The sequence below is a fragment of the Panthera pardus genome, unplaced genomic scaffold, assembly GCF_024362965.1.
Source record: "Panthera pardus isolate Hobbes unplaced genomic scaffold, ASM2436296v1 HiC_scaffold_18, whole genome shotgun sequence".
In the NCBI taxonomy this organism is placed as follows: domain Eukaryota; kingdom Metazoa; phylum Chordata; class Mammalia; order Carnivora; family Felidae; genus Panthera; species Panthera pardus.
In genome coordinates this window covers 3,623,889-3,643,755 of record NW_026526743.1, presented here as the reverse complement: position 1 = coordinate 3,643,755, position 19,867 = coordinate 3,623,889, and the positions used below count along the sequence as shown (strand labels likewise).

The 19,867-nt window shown below is 54.6% G+C and overlaps 1 protein-coding gene across 3 annotated transcripts; it reads right to left on the bottom strand.

Moving 5' to 3' along the window:
- Window positions 1-1,460: 1,460 nt before the first annotated feature.
- NUCB1 (nucleobindin 1) lies at window positions 1,461-19,832 on the bottom strand. 3 transcript variants are annotated; one of them, XM_019425754.2, is made up of 13 exons: window positions 19,710-19,832; window positions 19,119-19,285; window positions 16,695-16,802; window positions 14,155-14,287; window positions 10,585-10,688; window positions 7,157-7,342; window positions 6,786-6,876; window positions 4,112-4,170; window positions 3,759-3,851; window positions 3,577-3,669; window positions 3,059-3,229; window positions 2,500-2,596; window positions 1,461-2,395 (listed from the first exon to the last, which is right to left on the bottom strand). In XM_019425754.2, the coding sequence occupies exons 2-13, from the start codon at window positions 19,272-19,274 to the stop codon at window positions 2,283-2,285; spliced, it is 1,404 nt and encodes a 467-aa protein (XP_019281299.1). In that variant the 5' UTR covers window positions 19,275-19,285; window positions 19,710-19,832; the 3' UTR covers window positions 1,461-2,282. The 3 variants fall into 3 exon arrangements, with proteins under 3 accessions (XP_019281299.1, XP_019281301.1, XP_019281300.1); XM_019425756.2 differs by having other exon boundaries at window positions 19,149-19,285; XM_019425755.2 differs by having other exon boundaries at window positions 19,721-19,801.
- Window positions 19,833-19,867: the final 35 nt, after the last annotated feature.

The window sequence follows — 19,867 nt, the reverse complement described above, 5'->3', positions numbered from 1 at the left end:
AGTGATCTCTGTGCCCAACATGGGGCTTGAACTCACGATCCTGAGATCAAGAGTTCCATGCTCTGATTGAGCCAGCCAGACACCCCTCATTAACTCACTTATTCACCAGATTTTTGTTGTTTTTTTTTTTAAGCACAGATTCAGTGCCCAAAAGAACTTAACATGATACTTCAGAACATGAACTTTGGATCCAGCCTGCCAGCGTTCCAATCCCAGCCCTGCCACTGACCAGCCTGTGGGATCCCAGGCAAGCCACGTGGCTTTCTCTTATTTGCTTCATCTGTAGAATCGGGTTGATGAGGGTAATTACCTCGCAGGGTTTTTATGAAGAGGAAATGAACTGCTATTTACAACGGAGGCTCCCGGGGGGGCTCCGATGGTTAAGCGTCTGACTCTTGGTTTTGGCTCAGGTCATGATCTCACCGCTTGTGGGTTCGAGCCCAGCCTGAGGCGCTGCCCTGGCAGCTCAGAGGCCACAGCCCGGAGCCTCCTTTGGATTGTGTGTCTTTGGATTCTGCGCAAGAGGAGTGGAGCCCCACATCCACTACAGCGGAACTAGGACATTGGGAGAACGTGGTTCCCTGCAGGCCCCGGAGCCACCCTACCTTGGGACGTCTTGTGTTGGGAGATAATACTTTCCCTAGGCTCAGGGCAGAGCCCGATGTGGGGCTCGAACTCCCAAACCGTGACATCATGACCTGAGCGGAAACCGAGAGTCAGACGCTTAACGGACTGTGCCATCCAGGCGCCCCTTTTCTAAGCTTTGCGGTCCTTGTGGCTGAGATCCTGCTGAAAGGTGTGTGTGTGTGTGTGTGTGTGTGTGTGTTCACACTGGACACATCAGGAGAGGACAAAAAGATGCCAGGATGTGGCCGCTCAGATATTATGCTTGAATTGCATTTTAAAGAATGAGGAAGACTTGAGGCGCCTGCGTGGCTTAGCGGGTTAAGCGTCTGACTCCCGGTTTCCGCTCAGGTCATGATGTCACGGTTTGGGAGTTCGAGCCCCACATCGGGCTCTGCACTGACCGCAGGGAGCCTGCTTGGGATTCTCTGCCTCCTCTCTCTCTCTGCCCCTCCCTGACTTGTGCTCTCTGTCTCTCAAAAATAAATGAACTTTAAAAATAAAATAAAACAGGGGCGCCCGGGTGGCTCAGTCGGTTAAGCGTCCGACTTCGGCTCAGGTCATGACCTCGCGGTTTGCGAGTTCGAGCCCTGTATCGGACTCTGTGCCGACAGCTCGGAGCCTGGAGCCCACTTCGGATTCTGTGTCTCCCTCTTTCTCTGCCCCTCCCCTGCTCGTGCTCTGTCTCTCTCTACCTCTCAATAATAAATAAACGTTTAAAAAAAAAGTTAGAAAGTAAAATAAAACGACTTAAAAAAAAAGAATGAGGAGGACTTTAACAGGTGAATTGGGGATGGGGCTTCAGAGGGAACAGTATATGCAAAGACACAGAGGCATACATTGTTCCAGAAAATGTATTTGGATGGAACCGGAGGATAGAGCAGAACTGGGAGCTGTAGGAGATAAGGCCAGAAAAGGGGTGGGGGGGGGGCCGAGGCCTCCCACATGAGGCCGAGGGAAGGGCTGGAACCTGATCCTGGGGCAGGGTTGGCTCCAGGGCCCTTCTGGGACTGTGGGGGGAAGGGGCGAGGAGCCAAGCAGTCAGGGTGGAGGCGGAGGTGGCTGGAAGCCAGGGCTGCTAGCTATCAGAGCTAATCAGCCCTGCTTAGGACTCTGCTGGCCTTCACACCCAGCCCAGGGGAAGACCCCGCCTTTGAGGCATCGGTGGTCCCACAGAAGGGAGGGAAATCTCTCGAGGGACCACCCAAACTGGGCGGCAGGCAGAATTCCAGCAGCTGTGGGGACGCAGGGTGCCAGCCGGAGTGGCCACAACCTGGGCAGCTGAGGCCTTACCATCTAGGGAGGAAGGCACGAAGCAGACCCTTCCCGGGAGGGAGGGGGCTTCTCTAAGTTGGGGTGACCCAGTGAGGGCCCCGGACAGAGCTGAGAAGGTAGGTCCTTGGAGGGGATGGGCAAGAAGGGGCCGCAGACTGGGAGGCTGTGAAGGAGGAGGTGAAACACGCTGAGAGACGCGGGCTCAGGAGGCATCGTGTCACATGCCACCCTCCCCTCCCCTCCCCCAGGAGGCCACCGGCATATTGCTGGCCCCCAGAGGGGGTGGACTGAGACTCCTCATCTCCCTCACATCAGCTGCCTCAGTAGGAACCCAGAGTGCCTTGCGGGGGTGGGGTGGGGGGTGGGGAGGAGTCCCAGGAGGATCACAGGTGCTGGGTATCCAATCGGGGCAGCTCGGGGGGCTGATCGGGAACCTTCTTTTCTGAAGGGTCTACATCCTTCTGGTCACCGGCCGGCGCTGGGACAGGCGCATCATCTGGAAATGGAGGGAGGAAATGGTGGCAGTAGACATCCCAGTGTCTTTCTCCCGCGGACACCGACTGGTTCCCGCCCCGTGCGCCCCGGGGCCCACCAGAGCACCTGTGTCCTGGCTGAACTTGAGCTGTCCCTCAGGGCCAGGGGCTGGGCCGTTCTGGCTTTGCTGCTGCTGTTTCCTTTGTTCCATTTGCAGAACGGCCTGCAAGAGGTGGGGGAGATCGCACAGGCTAGAGGGTAAGGCCGCAGCTTGCTAAGTGGTGAACTAGCCCCTTCTCTATGGGCATCTTTTTTTTTTTTTCTCTCACTGAGAGTTGACCTTCATGACAGTTAAAAAGACCCAGTTCTCCCTCCTCTGGCAGGGCTCGGGTCAGACGCTGGGACAGGGAAGCCTTCCCTGAACCCTGGCTGAGTCTAACCTCCTCCTCTGTTCTTGGCCTCTTCCTCCTCCCTTCCTGCTTACAGCCCCACTGCCCTTATCCAATATGGCAGCCACAGAGCCGTCAGGGATGGGGACGACGTCTGCCCTTACTCAAGATGGCGGTCACCACCTGAGGCTCTACCAGTGATCAACACGGGGGCCACAGGCCTTCCCAGCCTCTGAACACACACGGATAAAGGCCACCAGACTCAGAGGATGGGCCCAGCCTCCCTGGCCGGTCACCTGCTGCAGCTCTCTCTTCTGGGCCTCCAGGCGGCCCTGGGAGCGCCCTAGAGCCTCTGTCTCCTGGCTGAGGCGCTGAGCCTTGGCATTCAGCTCTGCCTCCCGGGCGGCCAGCTCCTCCTCAAAACGCCTTAGTTCCTCCTCCGTGTAGGCAGGGTGCATCTCCACTGTCTGCCGGAGAGGGGACAGGGGCCATCAGCAGGGCCATGCCGGCCTTGGCCCACTCACGTTCGAGACGGCTCCGCTAACAGGAGGCTTGGGCAAGGCTGGGAGGCCTGGGCCATGCGTGTGGGTGGAGGAGACTGAGTGGAAGCCGGGGAGGGGGATAAAGACCCAGAGGCGGGGGGGGGGGGCGGGGACAGAGACCTAGAGGGGGCACTGAGACAACCCAGAGGCAGAAGGAGGCAGAGACCCACGGGAGGGGAGCAGAGGCCCAGACAGTAAGAGGAGTGGCCAGAGAAGGGTCAGGGCCGGGGGCCAGAGGTATTCAGGACCCAGAGAGTTCCTCAGGTCCTCACCTCCCAGCCTTCCCCGGTGTCCCCGAATTCCTTCCTCTGGGTGGATGCGAGGAACTCCTCCAGGGTCACGAGGCGGTCCTGGTTGGTGTCCACCTAGGGAACCAGGGTAAGCGACAGAGCTGGGCCTCCCTCCGGCCCCGCCCCCTCCCACCCCATCCATGGCCCCGGCCCCCTCCTCTCACGTTCTTCATCACGTGCTCCCTCATGCGAAGCCGCTCCTCCTCCATTTCCCTCATGTCGTCTTCTTCATTCTTTGGGTCATACACCTTCTCCAGCTGCAGGGTCAAGTGACAGGCAGGACATACTGAGGGGTCCGGGACAACCTCTTTCCTTGGCTACGCCACCTCCTCACGCACACAGACAGGCAACTTCAACTTCCAGCAGCCCTCGGGGCACCCGGCCACGCGCGGCAGCCTCTTTTTGCCGCGGGGGCTGCTGGGAGTTGTCGTTTCCCCTGAATTCACCTCCAGGGGGACCCGAGGGGACGCAAGGCTGACTGGGCATCTTCTGCACGCAGGGCTTCCAAGATGCTCACCTCCTTGGTGAAGAGGGCCTCCAGCTCCTGCTCATCCAGGACACCATCACTGTTGATATCTGAGGGGGAGACAACGAGGTATCTTGGGGGACTGCGTACAGGGTGGGTACAGGTGGGGCTAGAGAAGGCATTTGGGGCTGGTGTGGGCTGGTGTTCAGAGGTCCGGTGTCCCTGGGTCCCCAACGACAGAGTGATATCCTTCCAGCTTCAGCGCCCCATTGGCTCATTGCTTGGTCAGCCAGTTCCCTACCAACCAGGGTCCCAGGAATGGAGTAAATGAATGTGGGCTTCACCAGGACTGTTCTCGGGGCAGTTGTCACACAGGACAACTCGATCCCTAACGCCTGGAGATCTGGGCACAGGATCAACCCCCTTGCCCAGGATCCAGGGTGTCAGAGGCCTCTGGCTCCCAGAGAACCAGGCCAGAGGAACCCCCACCTGCCTCTCCGCGTGTACAGCTACAGGGCTCCCGGCTTCTCGGCCACGTGGGCCACGTTCACTGTCTCCCCTCCTCTGCTTACTCAGATCAGCACCCACCCTGGTCCTTCAGAGATGGCCAAGAACCCTGACCTTGCAAATCCAGCGCTTAATTTTTTTTTAAAGATTTTATTTTTAAGCAATCTTTACACCCAACGTGGGACTCAAACTTAAACCCTGAGATCAAGAGTTGCACGCTCCACCGACTGAGCCAGCCAGGTGCCTCGCCAAAGGTCAATTTTTAACTCACATTTTACTGGACTTTCTGCCCTTGGCCTCTAGAACATCAAACGCTTTTCTCCAGATGCCCCTCGTTCTCCTTCATTGGCCCCGTCCTCCTCCTGAATGCTACATATTGGTGCACCCCGGGGCTCAGTCCTGGGACCTCTTGTCTAACTAAGCTTCAAGTCCAAAAGTAGGCTTCATGCCCAGCACGGAGTCCAACGCAGGGCTTGAACTCACGACCCTGAGATCAAGACCTGAGCTGAGATCAAGAGTCAGACGCTCAACCGACTGAGCCACCCAAGGTGCCCCTGAATTTAAATTGATTAAGATAAAAATTTCAGTTTATCAGTCCCACTTGTTACATGTCAAGCATTCAGTAGCCACACGTAGCTGGTGGCTGCCATATTGGATGGGACGGGACATTCTCCATTGTTACAAAAATAGTTTGATTGGCCAGCGCTTCTTTAGATGGGTTCCTCCAATCCCTGGGCTTCCAGTGCCATCCACGAGCTGCTTCCACACCTGAATATCTGACTCCCATCTCTCATCTCCACGTGACTGTCCAATCGACATCTCCGATTTGACCTGAACGGACACGGTTCCCAACTTCCCCTGCCAAATATGCTCGCTCTTCCCCATCCATCCTTCCAGTTGCTAGGGCCAAATACCTTGGAGTCACCCTTGACTCTTTTGCTCACTCATACTCCTCATCCAGTCTGTCTGTAAATCCCACCAGCTTGACCTTCCAGATAAATCCAGACTCCAACCATTCTTTCCTACTTCCTATGATGCAGCCACCAGCTTCTCCAGCCTTCTCCTGGCTTTGGCCCTGGCCCCGCCAGCTGGACTCTGTCAACCCTTAAGGCAGACGGTGCCAGTCCTCTGCTCAACACCCTTTTGCGGTGTCCGATCTCAGAGAGGATAAAATCCAGATTCCTTAACCCAGCTGGAAGGCTTGGAGCAAGCTGCCTGTTACCTTGGAGACCCACGTTCACTCTTCCCTGGGTGTCTGCTGTTCCCACCACCTAGAACACTCTCCCCCCCAATGTCTGCAAGGCTCAACCTCAGTTCACTGAAGTCTAAGTTCAAACCTCAACTCTTTGGAGCTGAACCGCCCAATACAGTAGCCACTGGGACGCGTGAAATTTAAATGAATAACAATCACATACAATGAGAAATTCAGTTCCTCGGTCATTGCAACAGCTCGGTAGCCAGATGGGGCACTACACGCTCCAGGCCCTTTAATGGGCAGCTTATGTACAAATTTTAGAGTATCTCACACTCCCTGGTTTCTCAGATTCACCGGAATAAGGCGTGATCTATTTGCCTGATCACCGGCTCTGTCAGAGGGGGGACCCTTGTTTCGTTCGCAGCAGCATCCATGGGGTCTCCATGAAGCTGGGTCTTCAGAGGGAGGTTAGTAAACGTTTGTCGAATGAATCAGCCGTGCCCTGTTAAGCCCTGCTGACCGCCTGCAGCTTCTGGGACAGGGTCCTAGGCACATCTGAGATGGCCTGGCAACCCCAAGCTATGTTTCTAGATGGGAAGAGAATGAAGGGGAAAGTGCCTTTAAACCACCATGGGGAAGGTGCTTCCCAGGTCCCTGGAGGCCTGTTTAATTAGGGAACGGCCCACTGTTGGCAATAGGGCTCCTGGCGGGGACTGGGGCTTCTGGGCTGCTGTGGGAGGGGGGGCCCAGGCCTAGCCAAGCCTGGATTGCTTACTTGGTGGACATCAGCCAGTCCCGAGGACGGAGAAGTCTGGTGTATCCCAGAAAAGAGGCCTAGGTCTTCTATGGAAGATCCTAGCAATGGGGAGGGGTGCAGCCTTCTACACCAGCAGGAGAGATGGGCTCAGGTCTCTTTGGCCTGCCTAAGCCCCAGTGTCGGAGCTGCCTCCTTAGTATTCAGGCCCCAGAAAGGCCAGAGGCTCAGGGTTCAGCCTGGGTCTTGGGGCTCCCTCCCCACCTTACCATGCAATATGAAGAAGGTCTTGGGGTTAAACCTGTTGGGGTCCAATCCATCCAGCTCCTCCCACACCTCCTTCAACTGGGCTTGGCTGCCCTGTGGAAGGGAGAGCCAGGGGCTCATGAGCAAGAAGTCTGGGTCCCCCCCATCCCTCAAATGTCATTTTCTTCAAGCAAGAAAGCCAAAAAAAAAAAAAAAAAAAAAAAACCTCCTTAAAACTACAACGCCCAGCAGCCCCTGGAGTGACTGGGCATATTTAAACGGGCTTTTGGCCTCGGGGCCTGCTGGGAGTTGTAGTTCTTTAGCTACTTGTTCATCTTATGGCGCTTGGAGAATGGAACTTGGCTGTGGGGTGGGCACAAAAGGGGGTCCTTACAGGTACGTTGACTTTGGGATGCTCTCGGTGCCGGCGCTGTTGCTCTTCCAGCTTCCTCTCTGCCTCCTTTCGCTGTTCCTCTCCCAGTGACTCCAGATAACGGCGTCTCTCATGTTCCTTGAGCATCTCGTAGCGTTTGAACTCTTCGTGATGGGCTGCATCATACTGGGCAAGGTCTCGGGTAGCCTGGGGAAAGGCAGACGGTCATTCTCATCTCACTGCCGTACACGGGCCCTAAATGTCAACCTCCAAATTCCAAGCCCTCAGCCTTGAACCTGGGCAAGGGCCACCCCAACCTCCATCCAGTCCTGAGTTCCATGTCCTGAGCTCAGCTCTTGATCTCTATGACCCGCTCTTGCCTCATAACATAGCCACCTCTATCTGTTCGAAGGAGATTAGGATGGTTACACAGTAATGATTGTTTTTTTTAAGTTTATTTAAGTAACCTCTACACCCAACACAGGGCTCGACCTCACGACCCCAAGATCAGGAGTCACACACTCTTCTGAGACAGCCAAGCACTCCTACACAATAATAACTTTAACCCACCTCTTTCAAGTCCTCCACAATCTCAAGATCTTGGAGGAACAGGGCACCTGGCTGGCTCCATAGGTGGAGCGCGTGACTCTTGACCTGGGGGTTGTGAGTTCAAGCCCCACATTGGGTATAGAGAGCACTTAAAAATAAAATAAAGAAAGGGGCGCCTGGGTAGCTCAGGTCATGATCTCACGGGTCATGGGTTCAAGCCCCGCATTGGGCTCTGTGCTGACAGCTCGGAGCCTGGAGCCTGCTTCGGATTCTGGGTCTCCCTCTCTCTCTCTCTCTGCCCTTCCCTCTCAAAAATAAATAGACATTAAAAAAAGAAAAGAAAAGAAAGATCTTGGAGGAATAAGCAATAAGGAACAATATATGAGGCAGACTATGGAGAGCAGCACAGCTAAATGGTAAAGAACCCTGGGTCTCCAATTGTTTTGCCCAGGGTTTAAATCCAGGCTCTGGTGTGTGAACAAATTCCACTAGGCTGTGTGATCTTGGGCAAGTTACTTAGCCTCTCTGCGCCTGTTTCCTCCTCTGTAAGATGGAGATAGCGATACCACACTGGGTTGAATAGTATCCCCCCACCCCCCAAATTCATGTCTACCCAGAATGTCGGAATGTGAACTTATTTGGAAATAGGACTTTGTAGATGTAATTAGTTACAATGAGGTCCTACCAGACGGGTGTCGGCTCTAAATCCAAATGTTTGGAGCCTTTATAAGAAGGGCACAGAGAAGATGCAGAGACACAGGGAGAATGCCATGTGACAATGGAGACAGAGGCTGGAATGATTTGTCTACAAGCTGAAGAGTGCTGGTAGCTTCCAACAGCTGGAAGAGGCAAGGAATAGGTTTCCCCCTAGAGCCTTTAAAGAGAATAGCTCCGCCAAAAACAAGGTTTTAGCTCAGGGATACTGATTTTGGACTTCTGACCTCCAGAACTGAGAGAGGATACATCTTTGTTGTTTTTTCATTTTTAAAAAAATTCTAAGTCATCTCTACACCCAACGTAGGACTCGAGGACTCACGACTCCCAGATCAAGAGTCGCATGTTCTAAGGACTGAGCCAGCCAGGTGCCCTACATTTCTGCTGCTTTAAGCCACTGGAGTCTGTGGCAATTTGTTACGACAGCCACAGCAAACTAACACACCCGATAAGGTCCTTCCTGGCTTCTGATCTATACTATAAGATGATAATTTCAAGTTGTTTTCAGCCACTAAGTTTGCGGTAATTTATTCCTGGGCAGCGCAGGAAACTAACACAGCTGTTATGTGGGGAACAGAGCACTGCAGGGTTCTCAACCTGGGGAGACTGGCCCACAGGACACCACTGTCAAAGGCTGAGGGCATTTTTGGATGCCACAACGGGGGTAGGTCTACAGGTGCCTAGTAGGTAGAGACCAGGGATGCAGCCAAACATCATACAACGGGGGCACCTAGGTGGCTCAGTCAGTTGAGTGTCCAAGTTTGGCTCAGGTCATGATCTCGCAGTTCATGGGTCTGAGCCCTGCATCGGGCTCAGTGCTGACAGCTCGGAGCCTGGAGCCTGCTTCGGATTCTGTGTCTCCCTCTCTCTCTGCCCCTCCCCTGCTTGCACTCTGTCTCTCTCTCTCTCTCTCTCTCTCTCTGTCTCAAAAATAAATATAAGCATTAAAAAAACAATTTTGTTAACATCATACAATGCACAAGACTTCTCCCACAACAAAAATTATCCAGCCCCAAATGTCAAGAGTGCTAGGTTGAAAAGTCTGGCTGGTGAACTTGGAAGGCAGAAGCAAGGAGCCCAGTGAGGAACTGGCGATGAGAAATGATGGGAATTAAAACTAGGAGATGACTGGGGGCCTGGAGAAAATGGACAGTTTCTGGAATGTTCTAGAAATATGTGGCAAAAACATCCCTCAGAGACGGAGTCCAATGCCGCATGGACTCAAACGGCTGCTGCTATTATCCTCACGGCCACTAGATGGAGCTCCACTAGGCCAGAAAAACAGGGCTCAGGCCAGGAGGAGGGTGGGGGCTTTGCGCTGGGGGGTGTTGGGGACTTGCAGAAGAAAGGCGAGGAGGGGAGAGGCAGGGGCAGGTCTGGGCATCCCCTTCCACTCCCCAACCCCGTGGCCCTTGGCCTTCCTCATGAGGCTGGGCTCGAGATCCCATTTCTCAGATAAGGTCTCTATTAATTTCTGTGCCTGGTGTAGCAAATTATCATAAATTTGGAGCCTTAAAAACCTGGCTGGCTCCGCCGGTAAAGTGGAGGACTTTTGATTTCAAGGCTGTGAGTTCAAGCCCCACACTGGGTGTGGAGAAGAAAGAAAGGAAGGAAGGAAGAAAGAACAGTAGGGGCACCTGGTGACTCAGTCGGGCGACTTTGGCTCGGGTCATGATCCCACATTTCTTGGGTTCGAGCCCCATGTCAGGCTCTGTGCTGACAGCTCAGAGCCTGGAGCCTACTTTGGATTGTGTGTCTCCTTCACTCTCTGTCCCTCCCCTGTTCACGCTCTCTCTCTCTTTCAAAAATAAAGAAACATTAAAAAAAAGAAAAAAGAAAAAGGATGTGTAGGGTGTGACGTCTTTGGTGCGGGGGGCCATTGTTCTGCCTCCCACAAGGACACAGAGGAGACAGCCCCACGCCCCCCACCCTCACAAGTCATAGGGGAAGGACGAGCCAAGGAGGGATTTGAATCCGGGTCTGAATGGAGCCAAGCCCACCTGCCTGTATCTGTTTTCCCAGAGAGAATCTGGGGAGGCCTTTTGGGCACCACCCGGCCCTCTGCAGCCGCCGGCCTCACAGAACACCAGGCGGGGGTGAGCGGGCTCACGTCCCAGGCTCCCTTCCCTGCTCCCCTTCCACAAAGCCTCCTTCAGTCCTCTGCCTGTCGGCCCCTTCACGGCTACCGTCTGGATCAGCAGCTCTAGGTCCCGAGCCTCGAATGTGTGCTGATTCTGAGGGTCCAGGTGTTCAAACTGCTTCAGGAGGCTCAAGTGATCCAACTGTACATCTGGATGAGGGAGAGGTATTAAAAAAACAAAACAACAAAAACTCAAAAAGAACACCTCATGGAATGTTCTTGCTTTTAACATCCCTATCCTGGGCTAGATGTGCTCTAAAGGAAGTCAGCTTAAAATAACAATAAGCATAATAATAACTAACACGTATCGGGGCGCCTGGGTGGCTCAGTCGGTTGGGCGTCCTGACCCTTGATTTCGGCTCAGGTCACGATCTCGCGGTTCGCGAGTTCAAGCCCTGCATCAGGCTCTGCGCTGACTGTGCTCAGCCTGCTTGAGATTCTCTCTCCCTCGCTCTCTGCCCCTCCCATGCTTTCTCTCTTTCTCTCTCTCAAAAATAAACATAAAAAAAAAAAAAGAGAGAGAGCCCGGAGAAACAATGGTCCGGCACAGGGAAATGCATGGAGCCAAGGTCCAGAGGTGGCCGGGGTGTGTTGTTAAAACTAAAAAACACTGACATGAGAGGATGGGGGAGAGGGTGCCTGTGAAGGGAGGGGCAGAGGAGCAGGAATGGCTGTGGGCTTGGTCCTACAAGCACTGGGGAGCCATGGTGGGTTCTAAGCAGAGGAGGGACAGGACTTGGGTTAGGTGCCGTGGTGGGCTGGGTAACGGCCCCCACGATGCCCACGCCCTAATCCCAGAACCTGTGAGCACGTCACATGGCAAAAGGGACTTTGCAGCCGGGATTAAATCAAGGATCTTGGGATGGGGAGACCACCTCTAACTACCCAGGGGACCCTATGGCATCATAAGGGGCCCTATACGTGGGAGGCAGAGGCAGACCCGACCACAGGAGAAGACCGCGAGACTGAACACAAATGCGACACGGCTGGCTGGCTCTGAAGACAGAAGAGGAGGCCACCCGCCAAGGAAGGCCGCGGGAGCAGCTGGACAAAGCAAGGCAGCAGGCCCTCCCCTAGAGCCTCTGGAAGCAGCGCAGCCCTGCAGACGCCTCGATTTTCGCCCCGTGACACTGATTTTAGTCTGATCTCCAAACCCGTGTGTGTCCTTTGAAGCCACTGGTTGTGCTAATCTGCTACGGTGGCCACGGGAGACCAACACGGGTGTTAGCAGCACCCCACTGGCTGCCGTGCGGGAAACAGAACAAAAAGCCAGCGCGGCGGCAGGGGGCCCGGGGAGGAGGCGACCACGGGGCTCCAGGCAGGGCCCGAGGGGCGGCAGCGGTCAGATTCTGGAGATGCCCTGAGCTGGCGAAGGGACAAGAGTCGAAGCGCGCGGCGTAGTGCGAGGGACACAACAAGCCGCCAATTCACAGGCGGGATTTTTTCCCATCAGTGACGAGGGGACGTCTGGTTTCCTGGAGAGCAAATCGGACTCTGAAACTATAATAATTAAAACAGCACGACAGGGGCGCCTGGGTGGCTCAGTCGTTAAACATCTGACTTCGACTCAGGCCACGATCGCACGGTTCATGAGTTTCAGCCCCGCGTTGGGCTCTGTGCCGACAGGGCCTGCTTGAGATTCTCCCTCTTTCCCTCCCTCTCTCTCTCTGCCTCTCAAAATAAATTAATTACATTAAGTAGCAAATCAAGTACACAAATAAAACCGAAGGACGGAGAAGGCGTGGGTGCATAGTGTGGAGGAGGCTGTCGGGTCACCTTCGAGATCTGGGACCCGCCAGGTACCCAGCACACGGTAGGACTCAAGGCATGTTTGGAGGATGGATAAATGGAGGCAGACAGAAACGAAAACAAAGTTCAGTTGTCCCGTTGACCCTCAACGCCAATGCCCGCCATCCGCCAATGCCCGCCATCCCCATCCGTAACATGGGAGCCTCAGGGGGTGTCAGGAAGCGAAAGGAGGGGCGTGGGTGAATCTCAGTAAAAGGGCCGTGTTCTTACACTTAGCGACAGGCGGGAAGCTGTCCGAGCGGCACCAGAACACCACAAAGCTACGGGAAGTAGAACACCACGGCCCGTCATGGCCAAAGCGGGCAACCACCGAGGAGCCCATCAACCGATGAATGGAGAAACCCCAGTGTGGCCTATGCACACCGTGGAATATTACTTGGCCCTAAAAAGGAACAAAGGGCCGATACGTGCTACGTTTCGGCTGAACCTTGAAAACATTATGCTAAGTGAAAGAAGCCGGGCGCAAAAGGTCACAGATGGCACGATTCCATTTATATGAAATGTCCAGGAATAGGCGAATCCAGAGAGACAGGAAGGAGGTTACTGGTTGCAGGGGCTGGGTCGGGGGTGATAGCTGAGGAGTTCGGGGTTTCTTTTTGGGGGTGATTACAACGTCCCAAAATTGACTTGGGTGATGGTTGTATATACCTGTGAATATACTAAAAGCCAAGGAATTGTACCTATTAACTGGGTAAACTATACGACATATGAGTTATATTTCAATAAAGCTATTAAAAGAAATAGTGTGGGGGGGTGCCTGGGTGGCTGTTGGTTAAGCATCTGACTTCGGCTCAGGTCATGATCTCAGGGTTTGTGAGTTCGAGCCCCACATCAGGTTCTGCGCTGACAGCTTACAGCCTGGAGCCTGCTTCAGGTTCTGTGTGTCCCTCTCTCTCTCTCTGCTCTACCCCGGCTCGTGCACTCACTCTCTCTCAAAAATAAATAAACAAACATAAAAAAAAAAAAAAGAAATTGGGTGGGATCTTGGAATCTAAAACTGCCTCTCTCCTCCAGGTGCATTTTTTTTTCTTTCTGTTTTCCAACCAAATCATTAGACTACAAAATACAGTCGCAGATACAAATGCCTACAAATTAGAATCACGCCAGCTGGGGAGATAGAGAATAACAGAGCAAGGAAAAATACAGTGCACCCTTTGAAACTTCCTGACTTCGATCACTGCATTGTGGTTATGTAGGACCATGTGGCCGTTCAGGGGAAAATCACACTGAAAAAGGGGGGACCAAGAGATACAGTCTGCAAGGAGCTAGCGAATGTCGCTGGAAGGCAAATAGAACAAAAGCTAATAACTGGAGAATCCAGGTCAAGGGTATTCAGGGACTTTGCGCACTATGCTTGCAACTTTTTTTCTGGAAGTTTGAAGTTACATCAAAATTTTGAATGACCATGGTTTTTTAAAATAAAAATTAAAAAAAAAAAACCCAAAAAACTGAAAACAAAAAAACCCAAAAACCCAGGTGGCTCAGTCGGTTGAGTGTCCGACCTCGCCTCAGGTCACGATCGCGCATGCGTGGGTTTGAGCCCCGCATCGACAGCTCAGAGCCCGGAGCCTGCTTCGGATTCTGTGTCTCCCTCTCTCTCTGCCACTCCCCTGCTCATGCTCTGTCTCTCTCTGTCTCTCCAAAAACAAAACATTAAAAAAAAAAAAAAAATTAAAAAAACAAAAAAACAAATAAACCCACCAAGCAGTGATGTTAGCGGTAGAATGTTCTAGAAAGAAAACTCGATCCCTCTTCTATGTGTATTATGGGGCAGGGAGGCCATCCCACCCTACCTGCCCCTGCTTACTGGGCTCCTGCTCGGCGTCCATCTTGGCCTTGAGGAGCATCCGCAGCCGGGACACCTCTTGCCGCTTCAGCTCGTCCAGCTTGGTGCGGACATGATGGCTGACAAAGTCCAGCTCCCGGCTCAGCTTTCCACTCTGCCCGAATAGGGAGGAGACACTGGTCAGGCTGGGAGCCTGGGAGGGGGCACACTGGGCGGCCTCATCCTTTCCCGGCCCTCTCTGGAACCTTCTACCAGCTTTTGGATGCCTGGAAAGCTTATAGACCCATACCTGCCCCCAGAGCCTCCGACATAAAATCCCAACCCCTCAGCCTGGCATCTGAGGCCATGCCCACCTCTGTAGCCCCATCTCCCGTCATCCATCAAATCGCACTGGCTTCCGGCAACACTAACGGGGCATCGGCGCCTACACTCAAGACTCCTTCCCACCTCTTGGCCTTTGCACACGCTGGTCGGTCCCTCTGCCTAGGATTCTCTTCTGCCACCACTTTTCAAGTCTAAGCAGATCTTCACTGCTCTTCACAATTCAAAGGGCGGGGGGGTGCCTGGGTGGCTCAGTCGGTGAAGCGTCCGACTTCAGCTCAGGTTATGAACTCATGACTCGTGAGTTCGAGCCCCCCGTCGGGCTCTGTGCTGACAGCTCAGGGCCTGGAGCCTGCTTCGGATTCTGTGTCGCCCTCGCTCTCTCTGCCCCTCCCCCACGCACGCTGTCTCTGTCTCTCTCAAATAAATAAACAAACTTAAAAACAAACAAACAAAAACCCTCAAAGCAGATGGCACCTCCCTTGGAAAGAACCCCCCCCCCCACTAATTCCCTGCCCCCCTCCACACACACCCCTGAATAGGGTGCCTTCCCTGAGCCCCCTGGACTGTCGCTGCAGATTATGTCTGTTTCCCAGAGTCGACCCCATCCCTCTCCGCTCAAGGCCCCCAAGCCTCCCCAGTGCCCACAGGACAGAATCCCTGTCTCAATAAAATCTCAATTTATTGAGAGAGACAGAGTGCAACTGGGGGAGAGGGGCAGAGAGGGAGGGAGACCCAGAATCCCACGCAGGCTCCGAGCTGTCAGCACAGAGCTCGACGCGGGGCTCGGACCCACAAATCCTGAGATCGTGACTTGAGCTGACGTCGGACGCTTCACCGACTGAGCAACCCGGGTGTCCCCGACTACTTCATTTGTACACACAGTTCCCACTGTCTGAAATGCCACCACCCCACCCTCCCACCGCAACTCTACACCACAGACCTTCCCACTGAGACTTTATGCCTCACTTGGGGGCATCCATTTTCTAGAAACCCTCTCTCACTTGTCAGATTGGACCTGCACCCTCTACGATCTGTCATTGCTCAGCCCGCTTTCTCAGTCACTCGAGACTCACGAGGTCTCTCCAGCCCGTCTGGGGCGTGGCCCTCGAGAGGCAGCAGTGACAGTCATATTAACCTCAGCCAGTGAAGCATCTACTATGGGTCAAGCCCTGTGCTGGACTCCCTGAGTCTATCCCCTAATCCTGCCTACAACCTCATTTTACAGCTGGGTAAACTGAGGCCCGGGCGGAGACGCCACTTGTCCCAGGGCCCTCAGACAGCGACTGGTACCAGATCATGTCTCCCCACATCCTTTTCCTGCTCTGGACCTCAACACTGGAGCGGAGAGGCGCCTGGGCGGCTCAGTCGGTCACGCGTCCGACTCTTGGCGTCGGCTCAGGTCATGATTTCGCGGTTTTCGTGAATTTGCGCCCCACGTTCGGCTCTGCGCGGACCCCACGGAGCCTGCCTGGGATTCCGTCTCCCTCTCTCTCTCTGCCCCTCCCCAGCTCGTGCACTCTCTGACTCTCTTAAAATAAATAAACTTAGGGGCGCCTGGGTGGCTCAGTCGGTTGAGCGTCCGACTTCAGCTCGGGTCACCATCTCACGGTTCGTGAGTTCGAGCCCTGCGTCGGGCTCTGTGCTGACAGCTCGGAGCCTGGAGCCTGCTTCCGATTCTGTGTCTCCCTCTCTCTCTGCCCCTCCCCCATTCATGCTCTGTCTCTCTCTGTCTCAAAAATAAACATTAAAAAAAAAAATTAAAATAAATAATAAATAAACTTAAAAAAAAAAAAAAATGAGGATTACGTCAGCTCCTCGGGAGGCCTTCCGCGAGCTAGAGGTGGTGCTAGCTAGTGCCCCCAACACGTCCAGGGTTTGAATTCTTCCCGAGCAGAATGCACGACACTGAACATGCCGGGGAACCAGCACTCACACGGCAGGTCCGAGGACCGCTACCCCGCATGCCTCAGCCCTTTGTGCGTCTTACCCTCGGATGATCCTAACCCGAGCCCGGTCATGCAGGTTCTAGTTATAACCCTCGGTTTTACAGATGGGGAAACCGAGGCACCGCGAGGGGCGGTCACACAGCGTGTAACGGAGCCTGCGCCCTCTGCATCTATGCTTAACCACACGTTCCGTGGCCCCTTGAGAGAATCCAGTCCGTTCCTGGACTCTGTCCTCCGAGCGTGCACCCTTCCTCCTCTTCCCCGCCCAACCTGGCTCGCGCCCAGCCGCACCTTGATATCCTCGGCGTTGGCAGCCTGCAGCTTCTCGCGGAAATGCCCATCTGTCTCCAGCACGTTGATGACTTCCTGGAGATACCGGTGGTAGTAGAGGCCTGTGTCCTAAGGCAACAAGGACGAACATAGCAGCCCAGCCCTCACCCTTCTCCGGCTCCTCCCTGCAGGTAGGACCCAGGCCCCGCTCCCCTGGGCACCTGTTGAAGGACCCAGAGACACCCTGCTTGGAGCAAGGGGCAGGCCTGCGCGGTGGCACAGAGGCTCTGGGGCCAGCCGACCCCAGTTCCAATCCCCATCTGCTCTGTAACCCCAGGCAAACGGCCCGATCTTCGGGGCCACGGCTCTCCTCTCTTCCCAGGCCTGCAGTGGAGACGAAGTGAAAATCACATGGGTAGATACCCAGCCCCAACACTGAGCACGGAGTGGGTGCTTAGAGGGGACACACCAGTATTTGTTCGCAAGTGAAACATACCCTCATTCATCATTCATCAAGCGCTCACCGAGCCCCTACCGTGTGCCAGGCACTGGTACAGGGGATATAACTGAACAGCTGAACAAGACAGACAAAAACGGCTAGGCTCCTGGACCCAGACCTGTCCCGTGTAGATGGCCAGCACGCTCTTCTCCCTGGGCCTCACTCTTCCATTTTAAAATAGGCAATAAGGGGCACCTGGGTGGCTCAGTCGGTTAAGCTTCTGTCTTTGGCTCAGGTCATGATCTCGTGGTTTGTGAATCTGAGCCTGGCATGGGGCTCTCTGATGCGAGCACAGAGCCTGCTTCAGATCCTCTGTCCCCCTCTCTCTCTCTGCCTCTCTCCCGCTTGCGTGCTCTAGCTCTCTCAATAATAAATAAACATTAAAAAAAATTAGGTGGGGTGACTGGGTGGCTCAGTTGGTTAAGCATCTGGTTTTTGATTTCGGCCCAGGTCATGATCCCACAGTTAGTGGGATCGATCCCAGGTTGGGCTCTGTGCTAACACCACAGAGCCTGCTTGGGATTCTCTCTCTCTGCCCCTCCCTCCCCCATCTCAAAATAAATGAATACACATTTTTTAAAAATAGGCAATAAATTGGGGCATCTGAGTGACTCAGTCGGTTGAGCCCCCTGATACTTTATTTCGGCTCAGGTCATGATCTCACCGTTTGCGAGATCAAGCCCCACACCAGGCTCTCTGCTGTCAGCTCAGAGCCCATTTCAGATCCTCCCCCCCCCCACCACCACTCCCCTACTCACACGTACGCTCTCTCTCTCTTAAAAAGAAATAAACATTGGGGTGCCTGAGTGGCTCACTCGGTTAAGCCTCTGACTTCGGCTCAGGTCATGGTCTTGCCGTTCACGGGTTTGAGCCCCACATCTGGCTCTGTGCTGATAGCTCAGAGCCCGGAGCCTGCTTGGGATTCTGTCTCCCCCTCTCTCTGCCCCTCCCCTACTAGCGCTCGGTCTCTCTCTCAAAAATAAATAAACATTAAGAATAATAAATAAAAGGAACCGAGGCTCTGAATAATCTACCCCCAGGCTCGCTCTGCTCCGGTCACACTGGCCACCTCCATGCCCCTTTACTTCTGCTCTCCCCACCACACGGCCTTTGCTCAGGCTGTTCCCTCTGCCTGGAATGTTGTTCCCTGCACTTCAGATTTCAGCTCGTGACCCTTCCTCCTTGACTATCACACTGATGTCCATTCTCAGGGAGGCCCAATGTCTTCCTGGTCTGTGATGGCCCAGGGGTTGTGTTAGCACTGTGTCCGGCCCACGGGAGGTGCTCAAGAAACGTGTGCAATGAATGAAGGGAAAGGGAAGTCAGAGGTGCCCCTCTGGGCCTGCAAAGATTTCACCAAGCAGAGGCCTAACTCACAAGGTCAGGACCGCCACACAGGAGCACGGGATGATCTGTTCCAGAGACAGTAACGTGCTCTTTACTGACAGGCGCTATGTGCGGATTGAGGCCACAAATCAGGGCACTGGCCTTGAGGATCTTTAAAGTTCCAAATTCCCTAAGAGAGAAGGTTTCCTAGCATTTGATAAACACATGTTGGAATTAACACATGGGCGGTTTACCAGTCCCTTCCCAGGAGCTCCACGAACTGAGAACACCTCGGTTGGCTAACATCACCTGCCCCAGGTGCTACTGGGAAATGTAGTTCTTTTTTTCCCTCCATTCCTGCTTGAGAGCAGGGGGCTTAAAACAACAGAGGTTTAGGTAGGGGGTAATACAGATTTGCCACTTAAAATCTGACCTGATTTCCCACACCTCAGGGCCAGGGACTTAGAAATATGCAGTCCCCCCCCCCCCAAGTTTTTCACCACGTCAAAGCCCAGGCGACTGCAAAGAATGTCAAGCAAACTTCAAGCTGCGTCCCTGGGGGAAGTATCCACCCAGGGGCGACGGGGATCCGCGGGAATTGTAGTACCACTTGCAAACACCTGGCTGGAGAGGAGGGCAGGGCCACTCACGGGGCTCTCGGTCGCAGGGCTCTCCTGCTGGGGCGTCCCCCGCTCCAGGGGCACCGCCAGAACAGCGCGCAGCAGCAGCAGCAGCGGTAGCAGGAGAAGGACTGCGCGGGGCCCGGAGGAAGGCATGACGACGTGGCCTGTGGGGAGCAGAGGGGTGGATGTCTGTCCCAAGTCGCCTACTCCCCTGGACCCAGGAGTCTGGGCCCCCAGCATCCCCCCCACCCCCACCCCGCCATCTAAGTCAAGACTCAAAGCGTCTCGTTTCCCGAGGCACAGGATTCCGAACCTCCAGTTCCTCCTTCCTTAGACCCAGGAGTCCTGGCTCCCAGCACCCAGCCTCTTCGCTCAGACTCAGGAATCCGGGATCTCAGTCCCCTTCGCCAGAACCGAAGGTTCAGCACCACCCCCCGACCCCCCCGACCCCCCGAAGCCTCCTCTTCTGCCAGGATCTACAAATACTGGTGCCCAGTCCATCCTCCCCAAAACCCAGTTTTCCAGCCCTCTGGGCCCCTTCCTACCGCTCCTCCCAGGACCCCATCTGGGACCCCCCCTGCCCCTCACCTTTCCCTCACCGCAGAGGGCGTTTTCCCGGGCTCGGACCTCCGGTGCGTTCGGGTGATTTCCCCCCTAGACCACGCCCACTTTCCCGCAGAGGACCCGCCCTCGGCGGCCTGATTGGTCCGCGCTGGCTTCAGTCCCCTCGGTCCCTGTCTAGGGGC

Bases quoted from the DNA above. Each gene is read 5' to 3' on its own strand.
- NUCB1 (XM_019425754.2), bottom strand. From the start codon at position 19,274: ATGCCTTCCTCCGGGCCCCGCGCAGTCCTTCTCCTGCTACCGCTGCTG. The intron at 3,670-3,758 runs GTGAGAGGAGGG...CTGGTTCCCTAG, and splicing joins GGGAGCACGTGATGAAGAAC to GTGGACACCAACCAGGACCG. The intron at 2,396-2,499 runs GTGCTCTGGTGG...CTCCATTTCCAG, and splicing joins CAAGTTCAGCCAGGACACAG to ATGATGCGCCTGTCCCAGCG.